Source organism: Strix aluco, chromosome 9, assembly GCF_031877795.1.
Source record: "Strix aluco isolate bStrAlu1 chromosome 9, bStrAlu1.hap1, whole genome shotgun sequence".
Taxonomy (NCBI): domain Eukaryota; kingdom Metazoa; phylum Chordata; class Aves; order Strigiformes; family Strigidae; genus Strix; species Strix aluco.
This window is the reverse complement of record NC_133939.1, coordinates 27,003,316-27,017,493: the sequence shown is the minus strand read 5'-3', so window position 1 is coordinate 27,017,493 and position 14,178 is coordinate 27,003,316. Positions and strand designations below refer to the sequence as shown.

The 14,178-nt window shown below is 40.2% G+C and overlaps 2 protein-coding genes across 4 annotated transcripts in view; one reads left to right on the top strand and one right to left on the bottom strand.

Annotated features, from left to right (window-relative positions):
• Positions 1–217: 217 nt before the first annotated feature.
• Positions 218–13,683, bottom strand: PDCD10 (programmed cell death 10). Of its 3 annotated transcripts, none has more exons than XM_074834322.1 (8): positions 13,551–13,683; positions 6,143–6,354; positions 5,445–5,498; positions 4,005–4,122; positions 3,230–3,356; positions 2,773–2,851; positions 2,388–2,470; positions 218–702 (listed from the first exon to the last, which is right to left on the bottom strand). In XM_074834322.1, the coding sequence occupies exons 2-8, from the start codon at positions 6,236–6,238 to the stop codon at positions 621–623; spliced, it is 639 nt and encodes a 212-aa protein (XP_074690423.1). In that variant the 5' UTR covers positions 6,239–6,354; positions 13,551–13,683; the 3' UTR covers positions 218–620. The 3 variants fall into 3 exon arrangements, with proteins under 3 accessions (XP_074690423.1, XP_074690424.1, XP_074690425.1); XM_074834323.1 differs by having other exon boundaries at positions 13,546–13,680; XM_074834324.1 differs by having other exon boundaries at positions 6,143–6,265; positions 13,551–13,680.
• Positions 13,684–13,816: 133 nt separating this feature from the next.
• The window catches only part of LOC141927238 (neuroserpin), a 53,863-nt gene continuing 53,501 nt past the window's right edge, over positions 13,817–14,178 (top strand). Inside the window, exon 1 of the mRNA XM_074834320.1 lies at positions 13,817–13,927. The gene's annotated coding sequence lies outside the window, so the exon portion shown is untranslated. The remainder of the gene's footprint in view (positions 13,928–14,178) is intronic.

The window sequence follows — 14,178 nt, the reverse complement described above, 5'->3', positions numbered from 1 at the left end:
TTATTATTTTGTCAAAGACATTTTAATAGAATTATTCTGGTATTCTGGTCTAGTATTAGATCACAGCCAAAATCTCAGTTTTAAGAAAAAACCTTCATTTTATACTGATTCGAACTGCCAGTAGGTTTAAGCACCCAAATAATTAATTTTTCCATTCAATGCATGTTCTGCAGTTCTAGAAAGTTATGCATTTTTGTTCATATACAAAAAGACAGTCTAACAGATGTAAACTATTTATTGAATATTTGCCACCAATATTGTTAAATACATAATCTTGCAGTTTTCCGCTTTCAAGTTAAAATGTCAGAAACAGAACACCAAATATTTACAATTCTTATAAGGAATGTTACATAATGACACATTAAGGCGTAAATTCTTTTGGCTTATAATTCTGAAAAGAATGATAATAGCAAAAAGTGATGCAAAATCTTCATTGTGAGATTATGATTAAGCTACAATGTTTTACAAAAATATGGTGTAAGATGGCAATAATCCCATTCAAAATCCTGCATTAGGCCCCTCAAGAGGGGCTGATAATTTATACAGTCAAAACTTTAAAATTTACATATAAAGGTACCCTATCCACCATTGAAAAGTACAACTCTCCACATATACAGTTTTCAGGCCACAGTTTTGAAGGTCTGGAGTATCAAGTTGGTTTGATGAATTAGTCGGTTGGCACTTATGAACACATTTATTGCCCTGTTAAAAGAGAAAGATACTGCTTCAGACATTTTTAGAAACATGTCATTCAATAAATACAGCATTAAGTTTGGGCAACTAAATATACTGGCATTTAGGATCTGCAAATTGGAAGCATAATCATGTTCTACCATATTATGATCTACCTGAAGCTTACCACTGGCAAACAGACAGACTTCTTTGCATAGCTAATCCTAGAAAGACTATGTTTATTGGCAGAAACTTAAAGACTTTGGCTCTCAATCATCATTGACATTTCAATCATTTAGTTCAGGGGCTTTAGTTAACTAAGAAGAGTGGAGATTATTATTAAACGCCTGTTCTTTTCAAAGCCAAACACATAATTCCCTAGTAATTTCAGAATTTGCAGCTCTCTCAATACTAAGCATGTGCACATACAGAAGCAATATACTATTTTAATTATATTCTTAAGAAATAGGTGTGGAGTCACTGAGTTTTTCAGCTCAGTAGTGACATCTGAACATGACTATTTTGTTTAGTGCTGTTACATTCTGGTGGGAGCAGGGTATCTTATTCAACATGCAGTTCAGAGATTTAAAATACTTCTGATTCCACAAGGATATGAAATACAAGCCCTACCTGGGACTTCTTGCAATACTGCTAACATCTAACACACTCTAAGCTTATGGCTGCAATACACAGCACGGGGCTAAACACAGCTGGTCTCTTTCACTATGGCTGGGGTACATGCACAACACATCCAACCCTTCCCCCATTTTTCCAGTCAAATAGTTTTCTAATCAACTGAGACTGTTTAGACCTAGTTCATGTGAAAACTTAACCATACGTCTGTTCGGTAATCATAAGGCTACCAGGGTCTAAATTTCTCATTTTGGTATCACAACCAAATTTAGCCCCAATTTCAATAGGAGGAGAACAATAATGTTTTGAGAGGAACAAGCTAGTAGTATTCACAGTTGGTCTTAAGACTTCTCTCTCCTTTAGTAATGTGCCATCCCCTGGGTGCTCTTAGTCTCTGCCAAGCTCAACAAGACCAGACATGAAAGTTCATTCTCATCTTTATAACAGTAGCACATAGCACATTTTGGCACTGTCAAAATCTGAGGGGATATACTCCTCATCCAAAACAGTCACCACAGTCAAATATACAGTAACAGTGACTTCAAAACCCAAGGCAAAGACCCAAAAAAAGCCTCAGTTTGAAGGCTAAAATGTTCAAATATAAAAAGATTAATCAGCTGAGTAATTCCAAATACTGCAAAGCACTATAAGGAGCTATAAAGAAGAGGACAATAAAAATGTAAATCAAAGAAAACACTGCACAGAAGTTTAGCATTTGCAAGTGATATTTCAAATTGGTAGATTACTTCTTTCAATAAAGCTTAAGTTTTTTGTCCTGGTATACACACAGACAAAAAATCAGAGGGCCATGAAATTTAGCTTGACGTATTCAAGTTCAAAGCTAATACTGAACACGGGTGCTGTATGGTGGTGCATTTAACCAATTTCCCTTTCTTCAAAGGCATTACAAAAGGAACAGAAGTGTTTTCATGCAGCCATGGTGGTCTGAGGACACAGGTGAGGAAAAAAAATTAGGCACATCCCAAAGAAGGTAGCTTATGCCCCAAACCTTGCCCTATTTTCCCCTGTTAGTCAACAAGGACTTCCATTATGTAAAAATGTTAGTACAAAAACATACTTACTTTCCATCTTTAAAATAGGTTTTCAGAGTATCACTGAAACTTTTGGAATATTTTACAAACTCTTTCTTTTGATGCTCAAGTGCCTAAGAAAACAAAAACACCAGAAGTGGAGCCTTAGTTCACATATTGTTGGGTACAGTCAGAGTCTCAAGGTTAAACTGATACAGAATTGGCTAACCTTACATTAGGTATAGAAGCTTTTTTATTTTAGAAGACATGCAGAGAAATTATCCTCTTCATCCAAAACTGCTGATACCTACCATACAACAACCCTGTTAAAGTATTATGTCACTGACCAGTTAAATTCTCCTATTCATCTTTTGATCAAAAGGATATGCTTCCTCTACTATTAAAAATATTGTATGAAAAGAGTTATTGCACATACCCGCCGGTTCTGGTATTGGTATTTCTTGAAGACATTATTTACTGTGTCAAGAAGTTCCTTTATTGCACTTGCGATGTCCCTGTTGGGCAATAAAGATAGTTGTAATATCTGTAAGCTATCCCATTTAAATGTCGGAATTTAATCCCGTTCTAGTAGTCAAATACTTCTTAAAACAGTCTCCACAGAGTGTCAGACGGGATGTAGCAAGACCAAATGCAAAGAGCTAGACCAGTGACATGGGAATTCAAACTAGGATTCAGCAAGTCAAGTCTGGTCTAGTAACAAAAAAAATCTCATTACAAATCTTCAATTCTGTCTGTTCATTTATAAACAAGGAACAGGCTTTTTTCCAATAGGAATGGTGTCGCTAACATCCCCTACAGCATTTGAACGTTCAGATCTAAATAAAACGTCTGACCCCTCAAATCTGCAGAAAAATATATAATACAGTACTTACTTGATTGTCTGAAGAAACCTCACTCTGTCATTGATCTCATCAGGAATCTTACTAAGAATCTGTTTAAGTGCTCGTGCCTTTTCGTTGAGATCTTGGAATTCTGGTTCTGGTCTTTCAATCATATACTCTAACAAGAAGAACATAATAAAAAATACCATTGGTTTTTCCTCAAGTCTCTAGTAATAGCTAAAAAACACTACTTCACAAAATGCAGCTGTTATTGCCGTGTTACATCTGAAGGTGAACAGCACAAAACCAGCCATGACCAGAAAACTGCAGTGAATACTCTGCATCGATAGAAACACAGTGCAACAATAATCTTTAATATTGCAAGTTGGAAAAAGAGCCCATCTTACTTTGAGACACTGACACTACACTAATTAGATGCAGTATTAAAACAACTTAAAGCCTACTGTATACTCACTCTCCTTCTCTGACAGTATAACTACTGCTTTTAATTCGAAGCAGAGAAAAGGAAGGTATACACACTCTATAGATGCTTTTTTCTGGTTGTTAGCATTGCAGAAGGTGAACTATGCACCCACATAAACATAGTTCTAAACATTCATCATCTTCCTTTCCATTATTAGTCAAGTATGGGTTTTAGGGAGATTTAACTTCTCCAAAAGAGACATTCAGAAAATACAAATATTATTCTACCATGCTGAAAAACATCTAGTAAGAAACAAATAACCTCTTCTGAAAATAGGCATGTTCCTAATGAACAGTGTAATTAAAGATACATTTATTCAACATAAAAGAGATAAGATACTACCTTCTACATCATCAGCTGCCATACGCAGCAGAGACTCTGTGAAGTTCACATCCACACTTTTTTTCTCCAGAATTTTCATAATGATGTCCTGTGTAAGACCTGGATTTTCTTTTTCAGCCTGTATAGCAAGGAAAATTTTTATTCTTAAATATGTAAGACCTGAATACTGGAAGCAGATTTTCATGTACCTTGGTTCATATACTGCAGGAGTTCTAGAAACTTCAAAAGTCTAATGGCTTTACACTAGCAGATTACATTGAAAGCCATTCTCCTGCCACAACATCCATTTTTCATGGATTACATCAGTGATTTTGTATAACTAACTTTTCCAATCAGCCTTTCAACTCACTTCAATTTGAATAAGAAAGTTTTTCATAAATTCTATGTTCTGTTTTATTTTCATAAACACTAAGCTTTGAGACAAAGATATTGTATCCGTTGGGATTTAATTCACTCAAACACAGGTGCTACTCCCCCATCTTTCACATGACATTTTATAAATGTGCCTCTTATGAATCACATCATATGCTCAAACATCATCTTGGAATTGCTTTTTCAGAAAAAAAACCCTTTTGATTGATGACATATCCAAGCTAAACCAGACTAACATTGGAGGTATTCACACTACCTGTGCTGCTATCAAAAAATTACGCTGTGTTGAATAAGAATGAGGGTGTGTGTTTTTTTTAGCTAGCGCTACCATTTCTACCAATATCTCAGTTTTCACATTATTTGCATTCAGCTTAGCTCCTTACCAACAGTCTTAAAAACATTTAATTTGTATGAGCTCTAGTTAAGACTTAGGACTGTCTAGGTACACTTAAATCTAAGTATAGAAAAGTATTAGTTGCGCAGCTCAACGTTAAGATATATCATGTCTAGAATTATTTTTGTTTAAAGAATTTCAGAAGATCACCAACTGAATAAAGCAATATAAAGGCATATCTGTATTTTCATTCTGTGGGAACATAACAGAACAGTTAGAATTTTTTTTCATTTACTGCTGGATGCAAATACAAACATTAAACTTATACTCATCTACAAAAAACCCCCATTACCATTCACTTTGTAAACCATTTTCAAGGTCTGCCTATTTCTCATGAGCACCTATTCTACATAATCTTGTCATATTTAGACCAAGTTTATTATCTTATTACCTTCACTGACTGATTCCTCACTTAAGCTTTTGTACTACATGGACTAGACAAGATTCTGTTTAAAATTGCTCAATATGCTTGTGTCATTCAGATTTCTACTCATAACATTTGCAGATATCTCAAACTTAGAGTCCATGTAATTGTCCAGTACATTTAGACTACTGGATCAAGGATGCAGTCTTCAAACACAAAGACACAAGGAAACAAGACAGCTGACTTTTTAGCTTCATCACAGATGGTTTACCTTTTAAACAGTCACTCTTCAAGACAAGTTACTTCTCACCTTAATAAAAGCTGCTCTCAGTGTCTGAGCTGCAGATAGATTTACTCTTTCTAGCTGCAATAAAAGTTTAGAATTATTAGCAATTCTAATGTTATCAGAACAAAACAAGTCAAGTACTCATGCCTTGCCTTATATAGCATAATGAAAAAGGGAACTGATTGAAGCATTCAAATTACTGGTCTCATTTGAGAGAGACACACTATAAAGTTTAATCCCAAAGGAAAGACTTCCCCCCGCAAAATAAGAACAAAAATCAAACATGTCAGTGGACATATTTTGCATTTATCCAGCCTACAGCAGAAGCCTGACAGAAGTTTTTGAGAACATCTTGACAATCTCCGATACCCACAGAAAAACAAACATCTTATTAAATTATAACCATTAGCAGCAAAATTAAAATGTATCAAGCTGTTCATAGGTACATGTTCAACTGTATGTTACTTCCTGTCATAGAATGCTAGACCTAGCATTTTTGTAAAAATCCTCTATAAAAGGGAAGAAAAAAGATCAGGGCCAAAACAACTAGCAATCTTTGATGAGCACGAAATTGTATTCGTCGAAAGAAGGGTAAAACAATGCATAGAAAGAAGATGGTGTTCAACACAAAGCTTTCCCAATCAAGATGAGCAACCTATTACTGTGATAATATTTCCCGGTGTAAAGGGGATTATTACATTCTAAAGCAAAATGTAGCTTACCTCATTAAAGACAGGGTACATAACAGCATAGAGAGGCATGGAAACCATAGAAGTGGTCTCTGCTTCATTCTTCATCTCTTCCATTGTCATCCTCATTCAAAGACCCACTTCTCAAGGAAAACACTATAGAAGCAAAAAACTCCTCATTCACTGAAATGTTTCTTCTTTTTCCTCGTTGTGCAAGAATATTTGAACTTGAAAAATATACCGTCCTTAGGTTGTGCGAGAAAAAAACAAACACACAATTATGAATGCTCATGACTGAGAGGTTCTAAAAATGAAAAGGCAGAGAACATCATTAATTTGTTACTGCCTAGAAACTAGGAATTACTTGTGACACGAGCTGAGTAAATAGGGAATGACTACTTCATGTAACTTCAAAACCTTAACGGAAATCTATTAAGCAAACAGATATTTTAACAAGTAAGGTACTACCAAAATGTTTTACTCCAAGTTCTTATGGAATTAATTTTCCTGAAATTGATTTTATTTGATCTTGCCACCACTTGTAAGGAGTGGCATAAGATGCCTGAGAACTCACGTACAGAAAAAGTTGAACAGCATTACATGCTGTAAACCCAAAACCCATACAGATGCATTATAACAATTAACTTTAAGACTACCTATAAATACTCCATAGTTTTGCATATGCATTAAGCTGTGATTCTGCTGGAGATCAGTGCCTACTTTCTACCCATGTGAATTCCAAATACTTTGGTTTTATATAAGCAAAAGTCTTAAGTCATGTTTTCACTCAGGGTGTGTCAACAGCTACGTTAATTCAATGGAAAATTATTGTTCCAGTAACTGAACCCAGGTTTTGGAAGTTCTCCACCCAGTCCCGCTCATCACATCCAACATGGAGCGATCACTGCTCAGACCCAGAAGTTATGTGGTAAAGAAAAAAGGTCACCCTACAGTTCATAAAAAATCCTTGTTGTGTTCCTGCTATATTTTCTGTTCATAAGATTCTTCAATTGAGTTTAAAGACCTAAAGTCCAAGTTAGGAATGATACACAGAAAGAGATTAATATTTTTCATTTTTAGATGCCAACTGTACCCTGGGCTGCATCAAGAGAAGTATGGCCAGCAGGTCGAGGGAGGGGATTCTCCCCCTCTAGTCTGCTCTCATGAGACCCCCCCTGCAGTGCTGGGTCCAGCTCTGGGGGCACCAACATCAGAAGGACACAGACCTGCTTGAGCAGGTCCAGAGGAGGCCACAAAGATGCTCAGTGGGCTGGAGCACCTCCCCTGTGAGGACAGGCTGAGACAGTTGGGGGGGTTCAGCTGGAGAAGAGAAGGCTCTGAGGAGACCTTAGAGAAGCCTCCCAGGACTTAAAGGGGCTACAGGAAAGGGGGGAGGGACTCTTGATCGAGGGGTAGGGATAGGATGAGGGGTAATGGTTTTAAACTGACAGAGGGGAGATTTACATGAGATATAAGGAAGAAATTCTTTACTGTATGGGTGGTGAGGCCCTGGCACAGGTTGCCCAGAGAAGCTGTTGCTGCCCCCTCCCCGGAAGCATCCAAGGCCAAGCTGGACAGGGCTTTGGGCAACCTGGGCTAGTGGAAGGTGTCCCTGCCCAGGGCAGGGGGGTTGGGACTGAATGGGCTTTAAGGTCCCTTGCAACCCAAACCATCCTGTGATTCTATGATTTACTTGGAGTACTTAATACACTAGGGAAGTTTTCTTCCTCCTAACAAGCCTCAGACACCAGGTATTTGTATGTTCATGGACTGATTTTATTGATCTTTTAGTAAGAAGTGAAAAAAGTGGATTTTTAAGAAAGAGCAGAAGCTACTGCAGTAATCAGTATCACTTCCCAATAGTATGAACAGGTTAAAAAATGCCAAGGTATTTCCTCAAGCTATATTCTTCTTTATGCTCTGCATTGGCTAAAACTCTCCAGGCTGTTTAAATAGAAGAACAGATACTGTTTTTCATCTAGGGCAGATATATAGTAGTTTAGCTATAATTATACAAGTGAAATTTGTTATTGATTACAGTAAGCACAGAGAACAACTTGGATGACTACAAATATCATGTCTCATCTAAGCATGTGATTAGGCAGTATGAATATACCCAAAAGTGAGAAAACAAGTGAAGAACTGGTCAGACTGCAGACACAGCCAACAGTTAAAACATGATTTGAAGAAAAATTAAACATGACTATAGTAACAAGCAACAGCTCTTTATACAAGTCTTCTGACATAGACTATTTATTGCAAAAATCTCATCTTTGAGCCTCTTCCTGTTCCAACCTTTCACCATGACATACATGAACAGATTCCTAGTAATGGAACAGGAGTACAGAGACTTTAAGAAGGGGTCCGTATGGATATGTCCACACAGATGGAATTGCAGAAATCAAGACTCTCACATTCTTAGCACCTACTCGTAGATATTTTAGAGCTATCAAGAAAATGGACAAACCAAGTGAATATTCATCATACCTCAAAAAATTGTATGTCATTAAAGAACTTATTTCAGAGTTACATAAATTCACACAAGATCTACTCATATGGGGGGAACAAACTTCTCTAAACAAGTTTTCACTCACAACTGCAAGCACAATCCATCCCATTTATTATACGTGCATATGCCCTGCACTAAAGACTCTGGCATGTAAGGGGCAGAGTGGATGGAGAGCTGTTTAACTGTTTAACTCTGTGTTTCTGAAAGCTCAGTAAAAATAGATACTCATGCAAGATACTACACTAACAAGCACCACTGAAGACAGCATTCACAGATTCATTTACTGCAAGTTTTTAGCTAGAGTACTGTATTCTCAGAGTAAGTTTTTAAAATAGTTAAATCAGGTCATTGAACACTGTTCTAGTCTACCCACAAGATTTTTGATCATAGGAAGAAGGGCAAAAAAGGACAAAATAACCATTAGATACAATTACTTTGGTTTTATGGGTTAGCATATCCACAAAGAAAAGGAAATACTAACTGAAATGATTGATTTTTATGATGATGAACACCTATTACACTGTGGACTACCATGAAGAACTCATTTTCTCCTGAAGAGCCATAAGCTATTGTTACTAATCCACAGTACAGTTAACCCCCCCATATAAAACCAATTATACACCATCTATTACCTCTTTACCAGACACTGACACTCTTCAAACGAAATACAAAACCTTGGACTTTTACTGACACAAAGGATGTAAGTGTTGTGACTGAAGAGGTAGATTTAAATACACGTACACACAAGAAATAGGTAAGAATATCAAGTACTTTCTTTTCATATGTTGGTAATAAAATATATTGATACATCACACTGGTTGTTCCTTATTGCAGAAATCCTCCCATTTTCCAGAAGATACACTAGTAGTACACATGTAGTATCATGCAAGTATCTGACTGCTAACATTGCTGCACTATTTGTCTTTGCAGCTAGGAATCAACTTCTTCACCTCTTTCAGATGCAACTTAGATGCACTGCAGTCTTTGCTAGTATTAAATAGCAGGGATAAAAATCTTCACCAAAAAACTACATTTATTTGTGTTACAGAAAGACCGTTTGTCATAGCTGCACTAAACCACATACTAATTCTTTGAAGAAGGTCTCAATCCCAGTTATGGATTAAATCCCCATGAAAACTGAAGTTTCTGTTCTATTATTTATATAAATTATTAGAAAGTCCACTAGCCTTCAAAATGTCCTGACTAAAGCCAAAGTTTAATGCACATTATCATGCAGCAACTAGGAGCTTTCAGTATTTCTTTTGGTATGTGATCAAAAGCAGTCATCTGCATAGCTGCCAAGCTTTACGACAACACTGTCTTCTAAAAGCTTAACTTCAGTTCACTACAGTCTCAAAAGACTCTTTTATTTGAGGCAAGTGTACCCTAGTTTCATCTGCCAATTGGTTTTTTAGGTTCTCAAAAAAAAGATGGAATAAGATTCCATGAGAACGTGATCTATTAGAACAGCACAATTTAGTCATGCTGTTCAAAAAATCCTGGCAAATTGCTGCAGATGCAAAAAAAGGTGTTACACTTCTGGCAAACTTGTTAATTGGTCTGAGGGGAAAGACAAGGAGAAGATAGTAGAATGCTGCCAAATCGTAATCTGCAGGCAAGCCTGATTTTTTGTTGCAGTGACCCCACAGATTCAAATCTGTGTATGTGCAATTAGAATCACGCTTTGTGCTACATCAGGTGAAATCAATCATCAGAGAGAATGTACAGAATGATATAGGGAATTTAAAGAGAATCTAAATTTGAGAACTGTGCTAAGATGCCAGTTAATACAATCCTGGCTGCTCAGTCTTAAAGTATTGAACACATCAAGCTGTATTCCAAGAGATGTACTAACATGGAGCATATATTTTCACTCTCAGTATAAATCTTACATTCTAACCCTTGAGTTCCAGCACCAAAATATTACCCCAGGTATTCAGCAAACACTGAAAGAACTGAGGAACAAATTTTAGATGAGGAACAAATTTGGAAGGATTCTTTGATAGACCTATTCCCCCAAATCCATCCAAAGACATTTTAAACCATTCAGCTGACCTTTATGAGGAAAACAACTACATTAAGATAAACTTCCTGTAAGCCAAAAAGCATAAATGGCAAAAGCCATTTCCCAAAATGTACAACTACAGTATCTAAGGTGATAATTTGCTTTCTCTAATCTGTGCCATTTACTGACAGACTTTTGGTCATGCACTAAATTCAAGTAGCCGAACTGCAGAGCTACTTAAGAATAAACCGTCACAGGATAACTCCAGAGTGCAGCAATCTTCCCCAAACCCACAGCTGCTCATTGGCCAGTGTGGAAACAAGCAAGTTACCCATGAAAGGTGTTTGTTTAACACTATATTTTGAAACAGTGTTTAAAGAGAAGAGAGCAGAGTCTCATGACTACAACTTTTATAGAGTTGTTTTAAAACAACAGAAGCATTAGTTCAATTGGCAGGATTTCCATCTTCAGTTATGTCATCAGTAGATCTACCTATGCACTGATGTCTATTCCTTTCTCCAGGCTCCATGGACCTTAGATCTGGAAAACTAAGCACCAAGACATTCATATTCTTTTTTTAGAAAAGTACTGGAGAGGAACAAGGCCTGAGGCAGTGATCTACCAGAATGATTACTTCAATGCTTAGCTTCTAGCAAAAATTGCAGCTCTATTCCTGCTACCAAAGGCTATCCTTACTGCCAAGAAGTTCTGCTTCACTTTTTGCAGTGAGGATTCATGAAGAGGTTTCACTTTTAACCTGATGTGAGACTCACTGAGTTACCAAAAATCCTAATTTAAATTCAGGAGGAAAGAACGGGGGAAGGAAAATAGCAGCATGAATTCTATGCTGAATTCAGAGGCAAAGAGCTTGGCTCCTATTTGTAAGGCCAGTGTGTATGGGAGAAGGAAGTTTAGGTAATTTACTAATTACAGTTGCAAATTTTACAAAAAAAATACAGAATATGATCTTTGAACTATATGCATACTCCACTCATAGCTTGGTAACTAAGTTTCCCTTATTAACAGTCACTTAGAGGAAACAAAAAAAAAACCACGCTCCTTTTCCTTGTCAGATGGCAACTTATGTGCCAGAAATGTATTTCAATTATAGATTGCAATTATTTCCCACTGTAAACTTAGACTATACGGTACAAAGCTTAAAGGGTTTGTGCTTCAGATTCAGAACTACTTTCCTTCTTTTTAAAACTGAGATGACTTCATGATAGTATGGGTGAATTAAATGGAATCGGCATACAGATCAACTGTTACAACAACAATCTCTGTATTTTAAAATCAGTAAAAGTAACAAGAAACTTAAAAAAATGTACTCTACTGCACTGATTTCATATTCTACTAACTCTCACACCCAGCAGTTTCACTGAAGAGTTAATAAGAGGAATGTGACCGGAAAATAGCATTGAAGTTTTAAAAGTATCTTTAAATTCCTCTCGCTAGACTAGAGGTATGCAGTTTTCAAACATCTCCACACACATATAGTAGCCACTTACAGTTGGGTTCACTCTGACAAAGCATAACTGCTTATGCATTTTATTACTGTGAGAGCAATTCGTATGACTAATTCAGAAATCACACAAACCCAAAACATCTATTTTTAGATTCATATCAACTTTGAAAACAAAATCCAAGCCTAGTAAGGCTTACAATTAAGTCCGGCTTACAATTAGTTCAGGTTCTTTTGCAATGCTGAACTTCAAAATGGAAATGATTTAGTCTGTCCTAATACACCCACCTTTAGTGTCTGCCTACTCCTTGAGAAACTACAGGGACTGTGCCCCAGTGTCACTAGCTAGCAACATTAAAATTATTGTACAGTATAACTGAAACAGGTCATGGTTATTGGTATATAAAATCACAGCAACACATCCCTGTTTGTATTCTTTTCCTCTTTGGAAATGTCAAAGTCAAGCTATTACTCTATCAAACACTAACAGGTAAGACACAGTTTCAAGCACAAAAATACATTCTAACAAGTAAACAAATACCAGAGAGCAATTAGTTCCTCTGATAACAGGAACAGCACAAACCTGGCCCAAGGTTTCAGCCATCTACCTGTGGCCCAGCATGTGTAAGCCACACGAACCAGCCAAACTCACCAGTTAAGTGAGCAACTTAATGGGACACCCGAGCACTGCCCGTGTCCGCAGACTGTCAGTCACTAAGAAGAGTACAGCCCGCGCTATCTGCTGTCCCTGCCCGGCGCTTTTCCTTTCCGCTGCGGCCCCGGAGCCGCCCGGTTTGCGGGAAGGAGCTAAGGGGCCTTTTTCTCTCCCCGACCTGACGAGGCACCGGCCGCGCCGCTCACCGCAGCCACCTGACAGCGCTCCCCTCCCACATTAGGACGAGCTAAAAATAAGACCCACATCCGGGCCTACGCTCCCCAGGCCCGGGCGTCCCCCCTCCCACGAGCCGTCCAGGCCGAGGGGCCTCAAACTGGGCAGCCCCCCCACCCCCACCCCACGCACACATCTCCTGAAGAAGGGAAGGCCCAAAACCACCCGAGGCACCGGCAAGGGCAGGGGGAAGGACGAGCCCTCGCCCCGCTGCACCACCGCTCTGGGGCGAGAGAGAAGAGAGCAGACACCCCGCAGGGCCGGACTCTCTCCCCGGCGGGGAGCGGAAGAGGAACCCCCCAGCTTCCCCACACGGCGAGGCCCGAGGCCGCGCTCACCTGCGGCGGGACCTGCTGGCGGCTCCTGCCGCTCCCCCTCCCGCCCTGCCCACCCCTCAGCCAGGCCCCGATGCTGGAAAGAGTTTTACGCTCGTAACGCGGCGCAGCCCCACAGGGCGAACCAGGCCCTGCGCAAACACACTAGCGGAACCACCCCCCCACCCCGCAAACTCGCCGGCCCCTCTGCGGGCACACGCTGAGAAGGGAGAGGCAGGGGCAAGGCGCGGCACCACCTCACCTCCCCCCGACCCACGGAGCCCTCGGAGCTCTCGAGTGGGCTTCGCCACCGCGCCGGAAGCGCCTGCGAGGAGGAAGCGTCCGCCGCTGTTACCACACACCAGGCGTTGTCCGGAACTAACCGGACCCGCGCGGGGCCCTGGGGTTTGTAGTCTGAGGCCCGCGACCACAAACCCCACAATGCCCCGCGGCGCCGGGCGGGGGGCGGAGACAGGCGGCGAGCGCGTCCAATCGGAGCGCGGGGCCGGCGGGGTGGGCGGAGCCTCCGCGGGGCGGTGAGACTACCCCGGCGGCGGCGGCAGCGGGGGGAGCATACCCGCGGCGGCGCGCGGAGCGGCGGGCGCAGGCAGCCGGCGGGGGTGTGGCGGTGGCGGGCTGGTGAGTGCGGGCGTCCCGCCACTGCTGGTGGTGCTGGATGGGTGTGTGCGTGTGTGCTGCGTGGCGCCTCTGGTTTATTCCTTTAACGGAGCGAAGCTTTCCGTTGGTGTGAGTGGGTACGCATGTCCCGGTGGCGGTTGTGCGGGGGAAGCGCCCACCCCCGTGGGGGGCCCCGGTGCGAGCGCCAGTACGCCCCGGGCTCGCGCCGCGCGCGGGAAGGCGCCGCCGCGGCGTTCCGTTAACGCCTGAGG

What these genes read in the sequence shown, in the direction of transcription:
- PDCD10 (XM_074834322.1), bottom strand. Translation starts at nt 6,238, where the DNA reads ATGAGGATGACAATGGAAGAGATGAAGAATGAAGCAGAGACCACTTCT. An exon ending in GGCAGCTGATGATGTAGAAG is followed by an intron (nt 3,357 to 4,004) that starts GTAGTATCTTAT and finishes TCTTCTTGTTAG; the next exon opens with AGTATATGATTGAAAGACCA. An exon ending in ACCAATACCAGAACCGGCGG is followed by an intron (nt 2,471 to 2,772) that starts GTATGTGCAATA and finishes TTGTTTTCTTAG; the next exon opens with GCACTTGAGCATCAAAAGAA.